This window comes from Dasypus novemcinctus, chromosome 5 (genome assembly GCF_030445035.2).
Source record: "Dasypus novemcinctus isolate mDasNov1 chromosome 5, mDasNov1.1.hap2, whole genome shotgun sequence".
NCBI classification, from domain to species: Eukaryota; Metazoa; Chordata; class Mammalia; order Cingulata; family Dasypodidae; genus Dasypus; species Dasypus novemcinctus.
The window spans coordinates 71,158,205-71,180,713 of record NC_080677.1 but is presented as its reverse complement, the minus strand read 5'-3'; the positions used below and the strand labels follow the sequence as shown (position 1 = coordinate 71,180,713).

Genomic DNA, 22,509 nt, shown 5'->3' with positions numbered 1-22,509 from the left:
TTTTGCTTGTCTCTCTTTTTTTTTTTGTTGGGTCACTTTGCTGAGTCGGCTCTCCCTGGCGCCTGTGGGCCAGACGGTGCTCCACAGCATGCGGGCGAGCCTGCCTTCACAAGGAGGCCCCAGGATGCGAGCCCAGGGCCTCCCATATGGTAGACGGGAGCCCAACTGATGGAGCCACAGCCACTTTCCCCCTTTTCTTTTATGTAAAAATATTTGAATTTTTTCTAAAGCTACTTGAGTTTATATTAAATAATATGTAAAAGCTTAATGATTTTGTAATCCAGCCCAGAGTTTGACCATAAGGTAACTTTTATTTATTTCCTATTGTTTCACCCACTTCATTTTTAAAAATAGAAAGCAGAATCTATCAATACTTTTTAAATACATGGAAGTCAAAGATTGCAAAAATGCCTAGGATTACACAGATTATAAACTGTGGATTATAGCTTATTGTTTCAGTCAAATAATAAAAAACGGTAGCACTGACTAATTTCTATGGGTGAATTCAATTCATTTTAAATTCAAAAGATGAGATTATAATTTAAATTCAGCTTCAACTTCATAATCACATTTTAAATCTTGCAGAGGACATATTAAAAACCTAATTTTGAAAGACAACCCATATGTAAATTGTTTCATATCAATTTCTTCTTTCCTTTCTATTTCTCTTTTTTTCTGTATTCAACATTAAAAGTTATCAGTTATTTCCCATTATTCATGAAAAGTAATGAAATGCAGATGTTCAGAAGTTCATTGGTGCAATGCTATCTGGATTAACTTATTTATGGTGATAACCCTTTATCCTAGTCATCCTTATGTCGATTTTCTTCTATACCATTTAGCTCCACAATGCCAGAATCTTAAGACTTCAAGTTAGAGAACAGATAAATTTCTAAAATGTCACTAGCTAGGGTAACAAGTTTCTTCTATGCACAGAATTGTATTTTCCTTTTGAATTCTTCATGAAAGTTTAGAGTCTAGCCAATTGAAAAATATTTTCTCCCAATATGGCCCAGTCTATTGAAGCACTTCACATTTTAGAATAATCAATGGAAAATTTCCCATTGACCCTCTTATTTTCCTTCTTTCCTTCATCCCTCCCTCCATTCTCCTCCCCTTCTCCCTCTCTTTCTCTCCTTCTCTCTCTCTTTCTTTTATCTATTTATTTGCTGCTTTGTCAAAATGGTCACATACAATACGACCAATATGACCACTGTGGATACCTTTGAAATTTATCTATTTCTTTTCACTGACTAATTTCTTACATGTATTTTACTTAATTTTTTTTCTTTGTTTGGCAAAAGAGATATGGATCCCAATTTTGTAATAATTTTTTCATCACTTTTCTTAAATTGGCTTACATCTGTCACATAGAAAATAATCTTTACATACCTGTTCCAGGGAGATACTTTTGTAAATTACTGTTTGATTCCATTCAGGATTAAGACTTTTCTGAACATATTTAGTCCTTCTCTTGTACTCAACACTGAATTGGAAGAAAAGAAGAAAACATTATCTTAATTATTCACTTTAACCGACAATATTGCAGACTTTTCAAGATGATAGTTTGACTTGAATCACAAAAAAATCATCTCCTCATCTTAATGCCTCAAGCTTTATTTTAAATTAAATGGACAAAGATAGTTTAAAATTATGTTGGATGACTTTACTTGCTCTAAGGTATTTTTTTTTAAGAAAAGCTTGTATGTGTTCTACTAACTATACTATAATTGTAGAAATCTTATTCTTTCCTGACTATAGGAAATAATAATGTGAACTATATGGTAATATCAATGTCTTTTTGACTCATAATAATTGATATTTATCTTTCTGATAGTTTTGCATCTAGTCATGTTAATGAGACAAAAGGGTCTCAATTCATTTTCTCTATTTGACATTGTATTAATTGTATTGACTGAGAAAAAGATGAAGACTGGCTGTTGCTATAGCTGAGTTTTCATAAACATTTGTTATCATATATTTAATCTTGGTAAAATATGATATTTACTTATATTTTAATTAAATATAAATTCTGAATTCAGGCCAACATCTATGATACATGATTAAATAAATTGAATTTTTCCTCATTCATTATGGTTTATCCCTGACTTTTTCATTTCTTCTGAGTAAGAGAAACTGCCCATCCCCCACAGATGGCTCCCTTGTCTGTATAATTGTTTTTGCTCATTGTTTGCACTTATTGTTTGTTCATTGTTTTTGCTCATTGTCTGTTGGTTATTTTTTTGCTCATTGTCAGTTTGTTTTTTCATTTGGAGGCACCAGGAACTGAACCCGGGACCTCCCATGTGGGAAGCAGGAGCTCAACTACTTGAGCCACATCTGCTCACTGTTCATTTGTTTTTGTTCATTGTCTGCTTATTGTTTTGCTCAGTGTCTGCTCATTGTTTGCTTATCTTTTTTTAGGAGGCACCAGGAACTGAACCTGGGACCTCCCATGTGGGAGGTGGACACTTAACTGATCGAGCCACATCTGCTCCTAAGTAAGAGAATCTTTTATCCTGCAGGTTTAAAAACCAACTTATTTCCAAAATTTATCCCAGTGAAGTCTGTCAGAATATCTATAGTTGTCAATCACCAGCTAATGGGGTTGGAATTAGATTACTGCTCTCTGCTACTAGTCATGGGTATCCACATAGGCAAGACCTTTCTCTAAACTTCACTGCCTCTTGGTAGAATTTTCTGACTAGGTTTATGTCACAGAGCCTAGATAACACTCTAGCTCCAGAAGGAGTCAGCATCCTAAACACAAATCTGCTTCTCTGGAGTCTTGGCATGTGCATAGACCTCACAAACGGCGTTTTTCTAAAGGAATTGGATCCTGACCCTTGTAATTTGTAATTCTATTCCAAACCAGAAACCAGAAATAGAACCAAACATTGCTACATTCCTTGTGTCAATTGTTACCACATCCTGGAATGAGTAGTATTATTCCTAGACATCCATTGTAGATAGAGCTGTTGAGAATGAACTCCATCACTGACCTTGACAGATGGCTTTCCAGTTAAGTATCTTTCTTCTCTCCTTGGCTTTATTCTTTCTCCTACCAGTCAGGTTCAAGGGCAGCATTTCTCAACATTGACTGACTATTGGGATTACCTAGTAATCAAAGATTCCTCACCTCTCCACCTCTAAGGAGAGTTTAATTTAACTGTTCTAGGATGAAGTTTCTGCATTAGTATTTAAAAGCTTCTGGCTAAATCAATATGTAGCTGTGATGGAGAACTATTGTGCTGAGTCTTATAATATCTCACCTTTCAGCCACTGTGTATAATGAATTCAATTTAATGAAGCAGCACTCTTTTTACTTGTAACCAACTCATTTGAATGTAGAATAGTAAGTGCAGGATTTGACAATTTTGTCATCCCAGATAAATATCAAACATTTTGGAGAAATATAGGCTATGATGTAAAGAAATAGGAAATCTCATAGACTGTTCTTGGGGAGTAAAAATTTGTACACACTCCTTCCTTTTTTCAGACAAATATGTCAATATCTAATGAGTTCAAGTTCACATGTACAACCACCCAGAAAATTCTGCTTCGCTTATTCCACTTCTACCTTAGAGAAATTTTCCCATGGAGAACAGTCATTGTAACATTGTTTGTAAGAGGTCAGTCAATTAGGAAAGGAATAAATACATTATGATATATTCTGAAATAGTAAACAGTAGTTAAAAATGAATGAAAGACACCTACATCAATCCAGATAGGCAAATTGTAGAAAAAAGTTTTCAGCAAAAAATTTGCAGAAGAATAAATATAGTAAGGTATCATGATATAAAGTTAAAATCATGTAAAATACGACTATAAAATATATATATCTAAATATCATATGACAGCTTGGAAATTATAAATATTAAATTCCATTTAGTGGTTTTATGGTAGGGAGGGGAATAGTCTCAGTGCCTTCAGGAGTGCCTGTAAAATGTTTTACTTTAATAAAAAATGATATTTGAAGCAAAAAAATCAAAACATTAAGATTTGATAAAACTGAATAGCAAATATGCATGTATTTGTTGGAATATTCTCTATAAATTTCAGTATTATTTTATAATAACAGTTAAAAATTATTTGGTAAACTGTCTCTTTATATTTAATGTTTTTTTAAAAAATTTTACATAATGACATAGGAAGAATGAATGTGACCTCTTTTAAGTTACTAGAAACTTTGAATTGCGTTTTCAGAATCATGACTATATCTCTAGATAGACAGAAGAAAAACAGATGAGAGCATGAGTTTTTTTTTTGTTTCGGACTCAGTTACCAAGATGGTGAGATCATGGGAAAGGCCAGAATAAGGACAAGATTCACAGTAGACTGAACAATAGCAAAATTACCTTTTTCAAATTCTGAAATATTGAATGTGTACACTTTTTTTTAACAAGATGAGAATTAATGTCAAATGCAATTCCACATAGTTTCACTAAAGTTCTGAATATACTTTTATATATTTAAATTGTCTCCAGTGGGGTGCTTCACATGTATAAGGTCTCAGGTTCAATCCCCAGTACCTCTTAGGAAAAATAAAGGTCTCCAGTATTGAAATATTTTCACATGGATTTATTGTTCCTGATCATTTCTTATTTCATAAACATGAATAATTGTTATTATAACCTTTTATATCCATATTTATTTTTATACTCTTACAATTGAATATCAACTCTGTACCAGGAATTGTGCATCTCTATAAAAATGTAAAACTTCAAAAATTTAATTGCATTGACTTATCATTGTATATTTGGCTCACCCATAAAAAAGCATTATATAAAGTAAGCACATTAAAATAAAAGTAGCTAAGATGCTTGCTTTTTTTCCCCAGAGATCTAAGTGTTTTACACTTGCTAATCAATTTAACCCTCAAACAAATGAGACATAGTATTTATTATTCCATTTGAAAGGTGGGAAAACTGAAGCATAGAGGAATTAACCTATTGGCAAGGGTGCATTGTAATTAATAGGTGGGGCCAGGATTCAAACACAGGGAATCTGATTCTTTACTCTTAAACATATACTATATGAACTCAATTGATTAGATCCATCATAAAAATGTGACTTACATAATTTTCTTAATTGCAGACTTCATTAGCTGAAGTATTCCTTTATAATTTAAATTTCTTCACCTCAATTTAAATATATATTTAATATACATATATAATATAAATTATATATAATGTATATGTACACACACATATCATTTAAAAAATCAGGCCATTTTTAGAGTTGCCTAGGAAAATTCTGAATGGTATATGCTAAGAGAGTGTTTGGGGAACAATAAAGGGATAATTATTACAAATAATTATTTTTGCCCAGATACATTGCAAAATAACAAATTGATTGAGTGACTATTTAGATGCTCATTTTAAGAGTATCAAAATTCTATTAATGACTTTGATTCTCCAGTTCTTTCTAGATCCGAGGCATCCATTGTCTTTAGGATTAATGGAGGTAAACACACCTTGTTCTGAGTCCTCCTCTATCAGCCCTGGCTGACTTGCCTAAACGCCAAAGTAATGAAATCATGTGCAGACTTTCAGCAACTGCATTATTTCACACACAGAACTAGCCATGCAAAGCCAATCCTAAAATAACACTTGTTTTATAGTGACCATGTCCTAACCATTCTTGGAACGGTGCTGGCCGTTTACACAAGTGAACTCTCCACAATTCTCACAGCCATATCAAAGTCTGCGATGGTCAGATGAGGAAAAAGTCAAGTTGAGGAAAGTAGTGTTTACTATCCTTTTTCTTCCATGTCTGTTAAACACACTTCATTCTTTGTGGGAAGATGACATTAATATTAAATTAGCACCAATGGGTCATAACTAATAATCAAATAAGTTTGTAAAAATGTGAAAACGAAGTGTCAATTCATCAAGATGGGACATGGTGCTTATTTCATAAAAAGTCTAAACCTTCATCCCTCGAAGATTTGACTGATTTATTTTTTATTTCATTCACTAGTATTAGACAATTTGTCATAAATAGATTACCTTTTAATCAGGCAGAAAAATGTATTTGTGTTTCAATTATTCTACCCTAAACCACCAGAAAAAACAAACTCTTCAAAAGAAAAACTGAGTAACAAGAATGGAACACCATGACTTCTTTCATTTAACTTTCATTGAATTACCATTTAAAGTCTTGATTTATTTTATTTTACTTGGTGTTCCTTTACTGAATGCAGTATAACATAACATACATATACACACATATATATATAAATATGTGTATATAGGTATATATGTATGTACACAATTACATATACATATATAATTTACAAAAGTAAATTTGTATATAGACGTTTAGATGTTACATATTTTAACATATATATTATATTTATTTATATATACACACATACTTAAATATTTTTTCAAAATTACTCCTCGATGGGTGTTTTCCTTAATTTAGGGAGAAGCCTGGATTGCATCTGATTTTATAAACTCTACTTGTCTGTGCCAAGGTGAGTTTGTTGCCTGTCACTTCATAGTTTTCAGTGTTCTCCAGGGCCAGAGTGTGGGCCATGTCATCAGCTCTTGACCCAACACCTAGCACAGTTCCTAGCATATAGTCTGTGCTAATTAAATGTTGAACAGATCCTTAAAACATACTTACTTTACTCTTCTTTGTTTTCCTTTAAATTCTACAGAAATAAAGTAAGTTTTGACTTTCCGCTTTGAAATGCATATACACCCAAAGCTACTTTAAATGGGCCCAGGAAAAAATAGTTTGATATGCTGAAGAGTGTGTTTAGAGAAAGCCCGGTAGAGAATTGGGCTTCCAGGTATGTTGATAACTGAAACTAGTTTCAATCAAAGCAAAACATTAAATTTATTAATGGTAACATATTTGTTCTTTGCCTTCTGCTACCTCATCTTGTCTGGTATTTGCTCTTTCTGCTCTAGCGATTATATTGATACAAAGGGTGGAAAGATAAAATGAAAGCTAAAAGAAAACTGGACTGAAGAAAGTATAATTTTTTATTGGTTGACAGGACATTTAAAAATGTTCAGGAATGAAGGATATATTACATTTGATTATTTAAAAAATGGTGTTTTGTTTCCTCTATAGTGCTGGTAAATAATATGATATAATTCTGTAGCACAAACATTCTTTGTCTCTTTTTGCAAAAGATAACTAACCATTGGCTACATGAAATTTATTATAACTATTACAAACTATAAAAATAGCCGCTGCTGTTTATTGAGAGCTTATTATATGCCAGACACTATGCTTATCACTTTTCATGCATTGCATCATTTATTTCAAAAAAACTGTGTGTAGGTAGCCATAGAAGAAACAGTTTAGAAAAAATCTCAGTTTGTAAGTTGCAGGGCTAAAATTCAAACCCAAGTTCTCAAAGACTTCATTATATAGCTTGCATAGCCTAACTCACAATGTTTTGATATCATCAGTACCTTGCCATTAAAATTCCCTCTCACACTGACAATTCTTAAAATAAAGGAAAGTGACGTCCAGGCTTTCTAAATCATAATCATAATCACAATGCAATTCATCCCATACTTTCAACGACTATTTATATTTACTTCCCTCCCCCCACCCCCCCAATATTTCATGCTCCCTTCAAGGCAATTACTGTCATTCTGACACTTTCCCCTCCATTTCTCTGGATTAAAAACAGGAAGGTTCTGAATAATGTGATTGATAATGTCTGTTCTAAAAGGACACTATTTCTTTGAAACGGAAGTAATTTCACATATCAGTCAGAGACCTGGATGGTGTCCTGGAATGAGAGAGGCAGCTATAACAAGGAACCCATCAAAGTATCAAATTTCACAGGTTGCAATAATTATGTGGTTGCAAGGAAACAGTTTCTGGGCACTAGAAAGGCTGCAGTGATTCATCCAATTTATTGACATATTTAAGCATTTATGCCTTTAAAAATCAGCAGCAGCCTTTTTGAGCAACAGCTTGTCAGGATTGGTAAAGATGTCAAATTTTAATATACAAAAACAAATGCTGCACCATTGATTATTTGGATAGGATTAAAATTTTCATCACCCTATTGCTACAGATGGTACATGACTCACCTCCACAACTAAATAACACTTTTAGTTTGTAGTACAAATAAGAGATGCACAAAAAATACTTCGGCTATGTCTTAGGAGAGAGCCTTAGCTGACAATGTAATGATGCAACATGTTATGAGCTGTATCAGAAAACACTTTTCTACTATTGGCAAAGGAAGGTGCTCATATGGGGTTGCCGATGCACTAGAGCAGGCAAAGTAAGACCTCTTATATTTCATAGCAATAATTTTGTGGTGTAGGTGGTATAAAGGGATGGAAGTGTTTCAAAATCAGGTCCAAGTGACGGAAAAACACCAGGCAGCTAATGTCTCTGGGATGAGATATACATTAGTACTAGATATCCAGAAGATCAGTTTATTCTGTGGTTATAAATGTTTTTATTTGTAATAGTAGGTCAAGGAGAATTCATGCCATGATTATCACATGATAGGGTAAATGAGTTTTAGTGGACAGATTATAAATGAAAACTTTAGCCATGTCTAACTTCAGGGTAGTATTATTTCCTTATTCATACTTTTTATGCTTTTAATGTTTTATACTTTTCTATAGACAAATCTGCTAAACTTACTTAGTAAAATTGTGGTCAGAACAAGTTGCTCTAAGCCTAATTCAATAAATTCCAATATGTGGAAAAATAAAGTTTGTAACCCAAGTTGAAGAGAAATTAAATGTACATAAAAATGCAAAAAAAGTATAACTCTACACATAACAGCATAACTTGACGCTGAAAGATAACCGACTCTACCTTGCATTCTGGACAACCATGACTTGACTGCATTGATTCCAAGAGCGAAAGTGAAGGAAACAACAGGAAAGTAGGAAAGACAGGGGAAAAAAAAGTTAGAAACGGAAATAAAGAAGGAAATATGAGAATATTAATTATAAGAGCTACCCCATAACCTATTGGTGACATAACGCAGAGAATAAACTTAAACTAAAGTGAAAATAATACCTAACAAGTATAATAAATCCCAAAGCCATGGATAATGAAATAACTGGGAGCCATTCAGTAAAAGAGTTAAGACTTGAAAAGGCATATTGGCTGCCTTTGGGCCAAATCCTATCCAGCAGGCATGTTTTGTATGGCAAATTGCATTAAGGAAGATGGCTTTATGTGAAGCACACCCTCTCCATTTCACTGTAATCCCCACCATTCCCTATTACTCACCCTAAAAAGAACTGACATATTAATGTTATTTGCATGTCTTTTCTGGTTATTCAAGTTTGCAACATTCTAATTGAAAGATAATCCTGCAGAAAGTGAAGGATAAGCACACCATATAGTATAAATGATTATACTCTAGGATATTATTAGAAAAGATAGAAAACTAGTGACAGTGATTTTCATTCATTCATTAACAGATACTAATTAGAGAAACTCTTGGTGGGTATGTCCTTTGTCTCATTACATACTCATTAAATAACACTGATGGTATAATGCCCAAATCAAAGATAGAGTGAAGTTATCTTGTTGCTTTTATACTCACTTTAAAAGATTTAGGCAGAATACAGCTATAACTCAACATAAAGGTACACGTTATTAACATAAAAGAAAAATTTCCTTTTCCTGGGCTATATATAGTTGGTAATCTCTATATAAATTATTTAGGATTTTTCAGAACATTCTATAGATTAAAACTAGAGCAAAAACACCAGCAATGCTAAGTGTCCAAATAAAATTATTGGGGAGGAAGAAATTAAAGATCATATATTGAATTTGATATAGCACCTCATCCATTTTCAAATTGTTTTCTAAGTATTAGCTAATTTGATTTCCCTGACAAACTAAAATTATGGCTCTGCCTATCCTGGCTCTCTCCATATCAACAATGCTGAACCTCAAAGAAGTTAGTAATCTGCTTGTAGTCATATAAATAGTAAACAGCTCATTCAAATGCAATGTATTAATCCTTTTTGCATCATGTTCAAACAGACCAACTACTGTTGGAGAACACATTTTGTACTCTTTCGTTATTTTAAAATTTGTTGAGGTTTATTTTATGGTCCAGAACATAGCCTATCTTAGTGAATGTTCATGTGCACTTGAAAAAAATATGTATTCTGCTATTGGTGAGTAGTATGTTCTACAAATAGCAATTGGGTCTTCAAACAAATTATTAAAATATTATGAGGCAATTGAAATTATTAAGGAATTATTTAAAAATTTAAAAATTATTATGGATGATATGAGTCTTTGTCTTTTAGAAATGTATTTTGAAATAGGTGCAGAAAAAAATGTAACAATTTCAATTTCACTTCAAAATAATGTGGAGTTAGAGGATAGGGATAAAAATGAAACACAACTGACCAGAAGCCATAATTGTTAAAGCAAAGTGATAGGCACGTGGTGGGTCTTTATACTATTCTCTCTACTTCTGTAACAAAATTTGAAAATCTCCAAATGAAAAGTAATATTGGTTCATCAATTGTAACAAATGTACCACACTAATGGAAGGTGTTATAATAGCAGAAAATGTGGGAGGGGAGGGGGGGAGATTATATGGGACTTTCCTATACTTTCAATGTAACTTTTCTGTCATCTAAAACTTCTCTAAAAATAATGCTTATTAAAGAAGAAAAAAAGTAATATTCAAATGTCATTTCCCAAATTAAATGAAAAATGAACAAAAAATAAAAACAGCTTCTTCAAGTTACCAACCTAGATTTAAAAAAAAGAATTATTCCACCATTAGTTGATTACCTATGGTTCCATCATGCTTATTTGGCTAATATAAATTATTCAGATAAGGTATAATCATCTATAGGGTCCCAAATCGCTGGTTTATAATGGCCTTGGAGTACTGATTTATATACCAGAGTACAGCAATTTGCATTCATTATGTGAAAAGCAAACATCTTGCTTTATATCAACTACTTATATATCATGAAGAATTTCCAAGATACATTTTAAAATTATTTACTAAATTCAACATTTCAAAAATTATTCTTATTTTTACTTTTTACAGTATTTTTAAATGCTAATTGAAAAACGTGCTTATAGATATGTATTGAGAAGTCTTTTCATGAACATTAATTATTGGATAATATACATGCCCTATAAAAGTAAACTGTAACTTAAATATCCTTGGACATTGATTTCACAAATATAAAAATTTTGGAATGTAAGTTAATTCTTTAAATTTGCCACAAATAAACCCTTCAACAATTTCATGGTCAATGTGATCAGTCACCACATTGGAATGGTTTCCAGGACTGAAATACTGATTTCATCTCATTGTGGCAAGGGGGCTCTTCTAGAACCCTTTAAGACATAGTTAAAGATATTTTATTCTACCTTAATTTAGTACTTGGAAATATATAAGTATGGCACATGGAGAAAACCAAGGAGAAGATAATACGCATCCGTCATAAGGAAAGTCTTTAAAATTGGAGACTGGAAAATACTATGAGTATTTTTAAACCATGAGGTAAAGCCTGTTTTCCTAAAATACTCAGAGGGCAGGGCTTTACTTACCCTCGCCCTGGAAGGAGGTAGACTTTAACAAAAGGGTCAGAATAACCATTGTTGTCTCTAGGGACAAGGTTTCTTGCTTGGAGAATATGTATTATGAGATTTCCAAGATCATAGTTGATTTGAAGCTAGAGGGAAAAGAAAAATATTTCATTAACCTTTATTTTTTAGCCTATAATACCTAATCATTCGATATTTTACCAGTATCTTTTAAAAGAAAGTCTCATAAGTAGTATCAAATGGCATTTCCATTTCATTTGAAACTGAACAGAGCAGCTAATGTGTAATTTAATTGGAGGCTCCCAGGCATATTTTAATTCCTAGTAAACATGCTATGGCCTATCAAACTCAGAAGGAAAAATTACACAGAAATGTTACATTTTTAAACTAAATTTCTTCTTAGGGAAATAGTAAATGTTATCAATGCTCATTAATATAACCATTTCAAAAGTGGCATTTTGAAAATAAATTTTAACTTATTGATAACTTTTATCAGAAAATGTCATTTGCATTTCTCCAAACTCTTAGCAGTGATGTGGGCAACAGTACTGAATTGAAAGAATATTAAACTATATGTAGATTTTATCTCTTCCTATATGATACTACCTGATATCCAAACCTACAGCTTCTCATGCTGTGCCTGCTTTTTTATTAGAATGAGAAAATAGGCTAATAAAATCTTGTCCATTAATTTTAGTGGCTGAAGGAGAGAAGAGGCATTGCCACATAGATGCTCAATGGTTGCACAATTGTCATTGAATAGTAAAAGATTTACAATTCAAATAAATATTTGGAGTAGCCTGTGTAACTCAAAATAGTTGAATTAGCTACTTTTTCTCCTTAAGAATTGAAAGGTTCTTTTGGCATAATTTAAAAGAAGTCTCAATTCTGTTTGATGGCCTTTTTGCTTATCAAATGATGGAAAGGAAGGGACCTATATTTCAAAGGGAAAATCCATAAATACAGATAGTAATATATTTTATAATCCAAAAAAAATGGATTTGCTGTATTTATATTGAAGGTGAGATCGAAATTTAGATGAATCAAATTTTCATTTAAAATTTAGTAATTAAAATAATTTCCTATTTTAGTATTTTTTGACCTGGTACTGTTTTTTGACAGAAAATTAATCCTAACTTGCCTTTCTTGAACCACAAAAACCCAGAGTCTCTCTGATAATCAAAAAAAGCAATACGAAATATTAAGTAAAGTGCTATAAAGGAAGAGGAGAAATGGGAAAAGTTTAGAAGTGCTGTAACTGTGTGCTGTATTGGGGAATGGAAATATATAATATGAAATAGACTGTAGCTAATTTCATTAGATTTCAAATAGCTTCCAAATATTTAATTAGGAGACATCTACTTTATCTCCTTTCCCTGCTAGCCTTAGAATCCATTTTTATTCAATGACACAAGAAAACCATGTTTTATTGAAACAAAAACTTGCAGGCTACTCTAAAAGAATGCTTTTAAAACATGGTTATGTAGGACCTTCACGAACACTTAGACTTGCTTGGGATCAGTTCTGAGAGAGAAAGGGTTGCCCCCAGCATTCCCCAACCAGAGCAGCACCCGAGCTGGCAGGGTCATATAGATCGGGTGCCTACGCAAGATTGCATTTGGAGTACGGTTTTGCAAAAAGAAAATACTAAATAAAGTAAACCACTGCCATAAAAAATATCCTAGGAGTTTAGAAGAAATATTACCAGGATTAAGTTCTACTATGGAATTAAATCCTACTACTCAGGGAGAGGCGAAACAACAATAATCAAGAAAAATAAAAACAACAAGCACCAAACCCTGCCCCCCCCCCAAAAAAACGCAAATTAGTCCACTCCAGGAAGTCTTAAAAAAGTAGATATTAAGAAAAGAAATCCTAACATTTTCTTTGTTGTTGAAAAAAGTTCAGATCTGATTGAAACAGTCTTTCTGGAAGTGAGAAATGGTGAAAGAGCAAGGTCTAGACTTCACAGCCTATACCAGGCTTACTCTTGCTGACTCCTAAGATGGCCCTCATCTGTACATTTTCTCCATTTCCGTTTCCACATGCCACTTTTGCCTTATCCATCTGTGTGCAGTCACTTTGTTTTCATGCCCTCTCCATAGCATCAGCTATAGGCTACTGCCATATGAATTTTTATTACATATTTCTTTCAATCAGACTCTCCTTTACTCTAAAAAAAAGTCAGTGATCACCTTATTATGTAGTGGCTAACATCCCTATGCTTGCCTTCAAGGTTTTTTTGATTGAGTCTCAATATTTATCTACAGGAATATATCACTGCAGCAGAGCTGATCTCATTCCATTACTCTCTGGCAGCAGTATTTTTCCTTCTACCAATTTCCTTCCTGGCACATAGTCTCCATTTCTTTATGCTTATCCTCAAATTAGTTTAAATCTCTGTTGTCCTTTGTGAAGTCTTTCACGACAATTTCTTGTAGAATGGGTTAGAGACCAGTTAAGACTTGCTGTCTTAACTGAAATTACTATCAAAATTTCTATAGTTATTTTATGTTAATATCTTCTACCCTAAATGATTTTTTTCATTTACCCTAAATGATTTTTTGCATCATCTAAAGCACCATTTTTCTAACTTTTTTTATTATGCTACCATGTATAGTAAACACAGTACACAACCACAGAAACACACACAGAGAAGTAAAAAAAAGAAAAAAAGTCATCAATTTTATGTTTTTTCTGGTCACAGTCCCCTAAGTTGATTTTTGAAATGACACATTGGTTAAGACCCACCATATGAAAAACACTGCTCTACAGGAATTGCTAAGCAATTAGTAATTATTCTCAGAGGTAGAAAAGGAAACAGCATTAGTCTCATGAAACTCATCAAATTACCAGAAGATCTGTCATGTTTGAAGAATATTCAACACCTTTAGTGTAGTAACTAAGGTCCAGATTATTGGCAGTGCTTAAGGTATCAAACAGATTTTAAAATATGTAAATCCACAGGTACAGTTTAATTCATAAAACATTAATTTGAATTAAAATATTACTCTATAAAATTGGATTTTTCCAGTTTTGCATATGTTGGAAAATAGGATCGCTGCTAACAGTGTGTTTACAATTTCAGTAGGCCAGTAGAAAATAAAGCATAATGATGATTTTTCTAAGAACTTTCATACCTGAATTTCCCCCGTAATTGGATGAGAGACAACCTTTGTTGCATCAGTAGGCTGCAATATTAAAGAATATATATTACATTAATGGATAAATCATTCATAAAATTTCCTATTTTAACTCTTTTGAAAACACGCTGTATTTGGTAAGAGCACACTACCTGGAAAATATATTTCATATATTTGCCTGCTTCAGAATGTGATATCTATGTATACTGCTCAAGATATGCTTAATTTTATAGATAAATAAATCTATTTTTCATTTTAAGCCTGTTTCAAATCTATAATTTCATACCAGACGTAATGTATTTTCATTACTTAAAAAATTGTGTATTTTTGGTTTAAAATATTGAGTCTTTACAGGTTTAAAATCTACATTTGATATAATAATGAAAAACACTTTTTGATATGAGGAACATCTGTAAGCACATAAGATATATCCTTTCTTTATACTTTGTTGGCTGCTCAGTGTCACTTTGATCCCTTCCAGAATGCAGCACCCAGGTAATCACTTCCCAATAATTCATGCTCCTTAATCAAACTTCCATCCTATCTCATATATGTCCTTATTTCCTTAATAAATTCCTCATGTCAGTAAATCTTTACAAACAGTTGAGAAAGTGACTGGTAAACTAATTCATACTGCTGAAAATATGACTGGTTGTTAACTTGTTATATGTCAATGGAAAACATGTAAAAAAGAAGAGATAATGTCTTTGATCCCAAATCTATGATAAATTTCCTGGCAATATTGCATCTATTTGCTGATATTTACTAAAAAGGAGGCCACCTTGCCACCCTTCAAAGAAAGCCCTGTCTTCCTTCACGTACATAATTCTGGCCTTAATATAAATAACTGGAAAGAGAAAGATGCACAGCCATATAATAGTTAGGTTAATAAACAAAAACACATAACATAGAATTTGCATTTTAACAATTTAACAAGTGTATATTTCAGTGGTGTTAGTTATATTTACAACATTGTGTTACCATCACCACCACCTATTATCAAAAATTTTCATTACCCCAAAGAGGAACTCTATTCTAGAAATGAGAGCAGTCAAAAGAAGACAACTACATTCATGGTCTTAGTCAATGAAATAACTAAAGGGAATTAATATAATAACTGGCAAAGTTATGGGTGTGGGGGTTAAATTTTCTAAGATACCTTTCTTTTATTAGTTCAGCTCATTTAGAAAAAGCGACCCTTATTAATCTGCTTTTGGCTGCAGAGGATAAAATGTTTGCATGCTATTGAGCAATTATGTTTATTAATACTATTTTACTTTTAAAATTATAAGAATTTAAAGTTAAATAGCAGAAGAGTTGGAGAATAATGGAGAAAAGAAGTAAAATATAAGGAAAATGAAACAAAACAAGAGGAAGAAAAGAGTAATTATTGATAAATTATTTCATTTTCCCACCATAGGAAGAGTCAAGAACCTGGATACTGCCTGCAGTTGATTACATGACAAGGTTGTTGATGTAGCAATTGATATTTTCAAAACTGAATGTTAATGATAGGAACAAGAGAGACTTGAGATAAATAGTTTTCTTGAGTTTTTCATCAGCAGATAACAACTTTATTTTATAATTTATAAAACTTTTTCATAAACATTATTATCTATAGGTATATTATTTTTCCTAAACAGAAAGATAAAAATTAAAAATATAAATTTTTAATTATAGTTCTAATTCAAAATGATACTTGAAAAAATAAAATACCAATTAAAAAATGATACTTGATATAGGCCACATGAGGCTTTGTTTCTAGATGGGAACTATCATTTTTATACAGAATATATATTTTAATATGTTTAACTATTTCATATTAAAATACTCAGTGTAAATATCCCATAACTTTGTACAACATAATTAGCCCTTGGATGGAATTTATAATAAATTCATTTTTAAGGAGGTTTAGTTACTATAATAAAAAGGGTTTATTACCATATGTATCATCTCTAAGCTATTGATTGTTGTAATCCAGTTATTACAAACAGCATTTCAGAAAGATCCCAGTGCACTATAAACTTTAAATGGCCTTGATATAATGTTCAGATCATACTGATAACCTTAATGACAAGAAGACAAACTCTTTCACCGCAGTTTAGTAAAGCTAGGAAGTAAAGTAGCAATAATCTGAAAAACAACCTTTCTTTGTAAATCTCAAGAAGAAAATATAATGCCTATATTTACAAGACTAAAAAAAAGCTATTTTCTCCTTCTCCTCACCAAATTCTCTATCTTGGAACTATTTTTTCAAGAATTGTATTTCATTTTATTGGACAGCAGTTATTATTCTCTTTTAATGTTTGCCACCTCCAGTGGATTGTAAGGTTCTCTGTGATCCCTCTTTCTGAGTGACAAATGCAATGCTTGGGATTTAATTTCCAAAATACCCTATACCTTTTCTACAACACCATATATTGTACCTTCCAGGCTCAGTCTAAATGCAGCTTTTCCTGAGTTTCCTCACCACGTTATAACTCATCTCTATCACTTGTATGTTCTGGTCGAATTTTGTTTGATCTCTCTTGAAGCAATTGCCATTTTCTCCTTTATTATTTGAATACCTCTTATCACCCTTTTAGATGATCAATTACATAGTATATGTTTGTTATAATTAAATATATGTTTGTGAATTGATCAGCTAACCTGAATTGTTTTATGCTTGGATATCAAATTTACTGAGTTGGATATAATTTGTGGAAAGTGTTATGAATCATGCCCTTATTTATCTAGATCATTAATGTGCAAACTGATAAAAAAAGACTGAGTTTTTAAAAATTCTGAAGGATTGTCTTGTGTTCCTTTTTTTTTTTTACCAGATAAATGTATATATTAATACAACTACTTTGTGTGTTTTTACTTGATGTATATTCTCACACTTAATTTGTAAAGTCTATTCTCAAAATCTTGATGATAGCTAATCTCTCTTTGTGATATTTTCTCTGTTTTACTTCATTTTACATATATTTTGGGCATTTATATTTTTTTCTGCTAAGTCTTTCTTGTAATAGTACAAAATTGTATTATAAGAAAAGAAATATTTATTGAAGCCCTGGAATTATGATCCTATTTTAAAATACTTATATTGGTTCTTAATATAATCTCTAATTTATATTTTTCTTTAAAGTACTATGTTTAAAGAGTAATTCTTTCTGAATTTTAATCTGACTTGAGGGTAAGAAATTAAAGCAATTATAATAGCCACTTTAAAATGCACAAATAAGCAGGTAAAATTAATTTTAATAACATATTTTATTTAGCCTATTAATTCCAAATATTATCCTTTCAACATGTAATCAATTTGAAATTATTAATGAGGTATTTTACTTTTTTTCTTGCTAAGGCTTTAAAACCTGGCATGTGATTTATACAGACAGCCCATCCCAAATAGAACTAGCCATATTTTAAGTGCTCAGTTGTCACATGTAGCTAGCAGCTATTATATTGGATACTGCAGCTCTATATTTTATATTTTAGCAAAGGTGCTGCAAAATGTATAGATCTACAATGTCAGCAGCATAGAAAAGAGTTACTGCATACCATAAAACCTGTCAATATTTCCATAATGTATTTCCCATTGTACCTCTTTTCATCTTTTTAAATCATTGCCAGAAAAGCTAACACATTACTATAAATCAAATTGTGTACTCCCATAATATTAGAGACTCACAAGTAACTGTTATGGTTTCATTCACAAATATTAATTTGTTACTTTTCTTTGCAACTAAGAAATGGTTCTTGGCTCTTAAGGAGTTTGCAATCAAGATTTAAAACCTCTGAAGAGATATATAAAACATCTGGCACTTTGGAGAAGGAAGAGAAACTTCTGACTCTGACTTTAGGGAAGGATTCAAAAATGGAAAGACTTAATGGAGGAAGGTTTCCTGTTCTTTTATTAATAGCTTAAAGTCTGTCACTGGCTCCCCATTACCTGCAGACTGGAGTGTAAATGCCATGGCATGGCATATAATATCCTCCAACTGACAACCTATTAGGCTTCTCTTTAATGTCTCACCACTATGTCTTTCATGCACTTATTTTCTTGGCATGCAATTTTCTGTTTCTGAAACTTGTTTTCATGCTGTGCTCTGCTTGTAATGTTCCCCTTCTTCCCCCATGGACCAACTTGTTTAATACCTTCAATTCTGTTAACCCCACTCCTCAGGTGTCCTCACTCTACTGAAAGCCTTCCAACATTACATCTTCATTGGATTTGTTTTTTTACATAACATTTTAAATCTATAATTAGATTGGTGCTTCTCAAATTTCAATCTCTGAAGGTGGACTCAAGAACTTGCATTTCTAACAAATTTCTACATGATGCTGATGCTGTAACCTCTGACCTACACGGTATGTTGGGAAGGGATTTTTATCCCTCTCTATATCCTAGCTACCAAGCTGGACTCCTGAAACTGTTGTGGCATCCAAAAATATTTGTGGAAGACAGGTAGAGGTGGACAGCAGGCATTCCAGGTAACAGGGATACCTTTTAAACAGGCGAGTGACACAATCAGATCATTGTGTTACAGATTAGTTAGTTGGAGAGCAAGTAAGGAGGAAGAAGAGGGACTGATGAACAGTTACCAGTAGTGAGGGCAAGTGTGTTGACAAGAAATATTCTTCACTAAATGAAAGGCAAGTCAAGAGAAGACAATAGAAAATTACCAGAGACTTATTACAAAATTAGAATTCATGGGATTAGGGTTCAGTGACTGATTACATAATGTGAATGAGTAGAAAAAAGAGGCAACAATCCTCTTGAATTTCTGCTTAATTTCCTGAGAGGATGGTGATATCATCTGCTGAACACCAGAGTATCAGGATTATAAACTTGTGGGAGAAATATAATGTGTTTGGTTTGGAATCTTTGCTATGCTGAGTTTTTTATGTATGTAGGTCTTCTAGATGGAGCTATTCAGAAAGCAATGAGAAAAATCAATCTGTAACTAAGGAGGCAGATCCCAGCTATAAAAATACAATCAGAATAGTAAGCATATAATGACGTTTGAAGCCATATAATGGCTAAAATTGACTAAAAATTTTTTTAGAATAAAATAAAAGAAAATGCATATCTAAATGGAAAAAAAATAACTAAAATCCAGAAGCTTTTAGTTTTGTATTTATGGTTAAGGGCTCTGTTGGATTTATTTTGTGTCACCCCAATCATATTACCTGATATAGTAGTTATTAAACAAATATTGTATGAAAAATCCAAGAGAATAAAAAAAATCTAAGCAATATTCCATAAGAAAGTAATTGCTAAATTTAGCAAGACTTTCAAAATACATTACATAGAAACACCTAAAATCCCATAAACTAGGATTAATTATGTTGGTATTTTAGTTTGCCAATTTTCAGGATATGTTTAAGCAATTTTTAAAAATAGAATGTAAATCTTTGAAATTAACAAATACGTGTGGTAAAACATAGTTGCATGCATTAACATTTTTAAATTTAACTTAACTGTCTTTGAATTTATTGTTAGAGAGATTTTGCTATATTTAGTTAGAAATAAGATTTTTAAATAATGCCCTAATTAAGATCAATGTACATTTATTATTTGCTTCTGAATAAAAGGAATTTATGGTGATATATATTATGTTTTTGTACTTACTGAACCAAATTTTGCTTTTGGATGACCTGTCACTCTATTCCTAAATAGCCTGTCTCTTGCATATATCCCTTATCAAATGCAAACATTTTGTGTATGGCTGAATAAATAAGCATTTTTTTCCAATTTTTTTATCAATCATGAGTATATTTTTCTCCTATTAAAAATCACATCTATATATGAGGAAAATTTACGAATTGTCTATACTTTCAGTTCCTTTATAAGCTTAAAAATTAATTCAATGCTCTAGTGTTTCTTCAGATCAAATAAAATCTTTTGAAAAAAAATTAATTCAGCATTCTCTTTTACTTCCCCAGCCATTTTGAATTACTATTGGAAGCATTTGTTTCAAATAAAGATTTGCATCAAGGGAAATTTATTAGTATGGGAATTGGAGATAGTACTCAAATAGTGATATTATGTTACTGTTTTTCCTTGTTTCTTACTGTTCTAAATGCTCTTTATCCCTAGTCCTTTTTACCTTTATTTAAATTATAAAAACCAATGTAAAACATTAGCTAAACATACTCTTAACTTTAAAAGTATATATACAACTAAAAAAGATGGGAGTCAGTTTGATACCAGAAACCCTAATAAAGACTAAAATTAAAAAGGAATGTTACACATACTCATTAGCTAGGCTATAAATAAAGATGACAAAATATTTGCTTACTGTGATAATCTTCCAAGGAAATAATGGAGAAATACGGAGAGTAAGGATAGTGAGAACCTTAAAAAAAACATCCCTCCAAGGAAGTTCAAATGATTTGATGTGGGCTATGGGTGGGAGGCACTTTGTCTCTTTGGAGATAACCTTAACCTAAGCTGTCTGTCCTGACTTGTGGGTGTGGGATGGTGAGAGGCTGCAGTCCTGCCCTTGGTGACCATGGCAACGACTCCAATCCCGGGAAACAGTTTATCAATGCAAACTTTATAAACTTTAAATATTCAGGGAAAATGCAAACCAAATGTGCTAAAAGCTTATCTAGAATGTATGAAGTTCATGCTAAAAGCTTACCTAGGATGTGGAAGATAGATGCTAATTCAAGCCTATTGAGAACTGAAACAAAAGGACCATTTGACCTTTCCTCTCTGTATAAAAGGGACTCAAAAATCTTGTTCCGGGTTCGGGTTTGAAACAGAAAGCTCCCGAGTCCAGCCGGCCGTCAATAAACCATTTTTCCTTCTCAAAATCATTCCTGAGTCCTGGCCTTTCTATACACAAATAACTGAACCTCTCTCAAATTCTACAACAGATTCTTGGGAAACTTCCCTGGTACATCTTCAGATATGCAACATCTCTCCAAGCAAACCTTTTCTCCTTCTTGAATCATGGAATGGGTTTGGAGCAACCATACTCTACCCTAAAGCTGATTTCTCCACCTGGGATTCGGATGGAATCCTCTCCACCCCCTCTGCCATCTTGATTCATTGGCACATCTTTCCTCTTCTATCTCTGCCTCTAGAGGTGCAGAATTCAAACCCTGGCTCTAGTACCTGCCATCTGCATGATCTTAAAACAGGAATACGAGGAATACTTACAACACAGTATTGTTGTGAGGATTAATGGAGTTGATATAAAAGCTCTCTGAATGGTTTTTAGTTTCTGGTAAACTACCATTAGTGTGAGAAAATACCATACTATTACTGGTTTGTTTTTTTGCCACTTCTGAGCTGTATAATTTTATTTTTATGTCCTATACTTTTAAAAAAAATTAATTTATTGAAGTATATTACTTATACATAAACAAAAAGTATATAATAATAGTTGTGAACTTACAAAACAAACATATATAACACAATATAGGACTCTCTTATCTCACCCTACCACCGATAACTTGCATTGTTGTTAAACCTTTTTAACTAATGATTAAAGAGCATTGTCAAAATATTACTAACTAAAGTATTTTTCCCCTAACCAACCCTATTATTATCTTTATATCATTTATATATGAACATACATAAATAATTAACTGTATAGTACAAGTTGTGAACTTACAAAGCAAACATGAATAACATCATACAGGGTCCCATATCAATCCTCCACCAACACCTTGCATTGTCATGAGACATTTGTTACAAACTATGAGAGAATATAGTCAAAATCTTACTACTAATCAGTCTTCATCTTACATTTGGTGTATTTTTCCCCCAACCCACACTATTATTTTTTGAAAATATTTTTTATGACAGAAGTTTTAAACTTATAAA

The 22,509-nt window shown here is 32.2% G+C and overlaps 1 protein-coding gene across 1 annotated transcript in view; it reads right to left on the bottom strand.

The window, feature by feature from the left end:
* The window catches only part of PCLO (piccolo presynaptic cytomatrix protein), a 376,758-nt gene that overhangs the window by 65,968 nt on the left and 288,281 nt on the right, over positions 1-22,509 (bottom strand). Inside the window, exons 14-16 of the mRNA XM_071215189.1 lie at positions 14,682-14,732; positions 11,545-11,669; positions 1,393-1,486 (exon numbers count right to left, since the gene is read on the bottom strand). Of these exons, the coding sequence (XP_071071290.1) occupies positions 1,393-1,486; positions 11,545-11,669; positions 14,682-14,732 (270 nt within the window). The remainder of the gene's footprint in view (positions 1-1,392; positions 1,487-11,544; positions 11,670-14,681; positions 14,733-22,509) is intronic.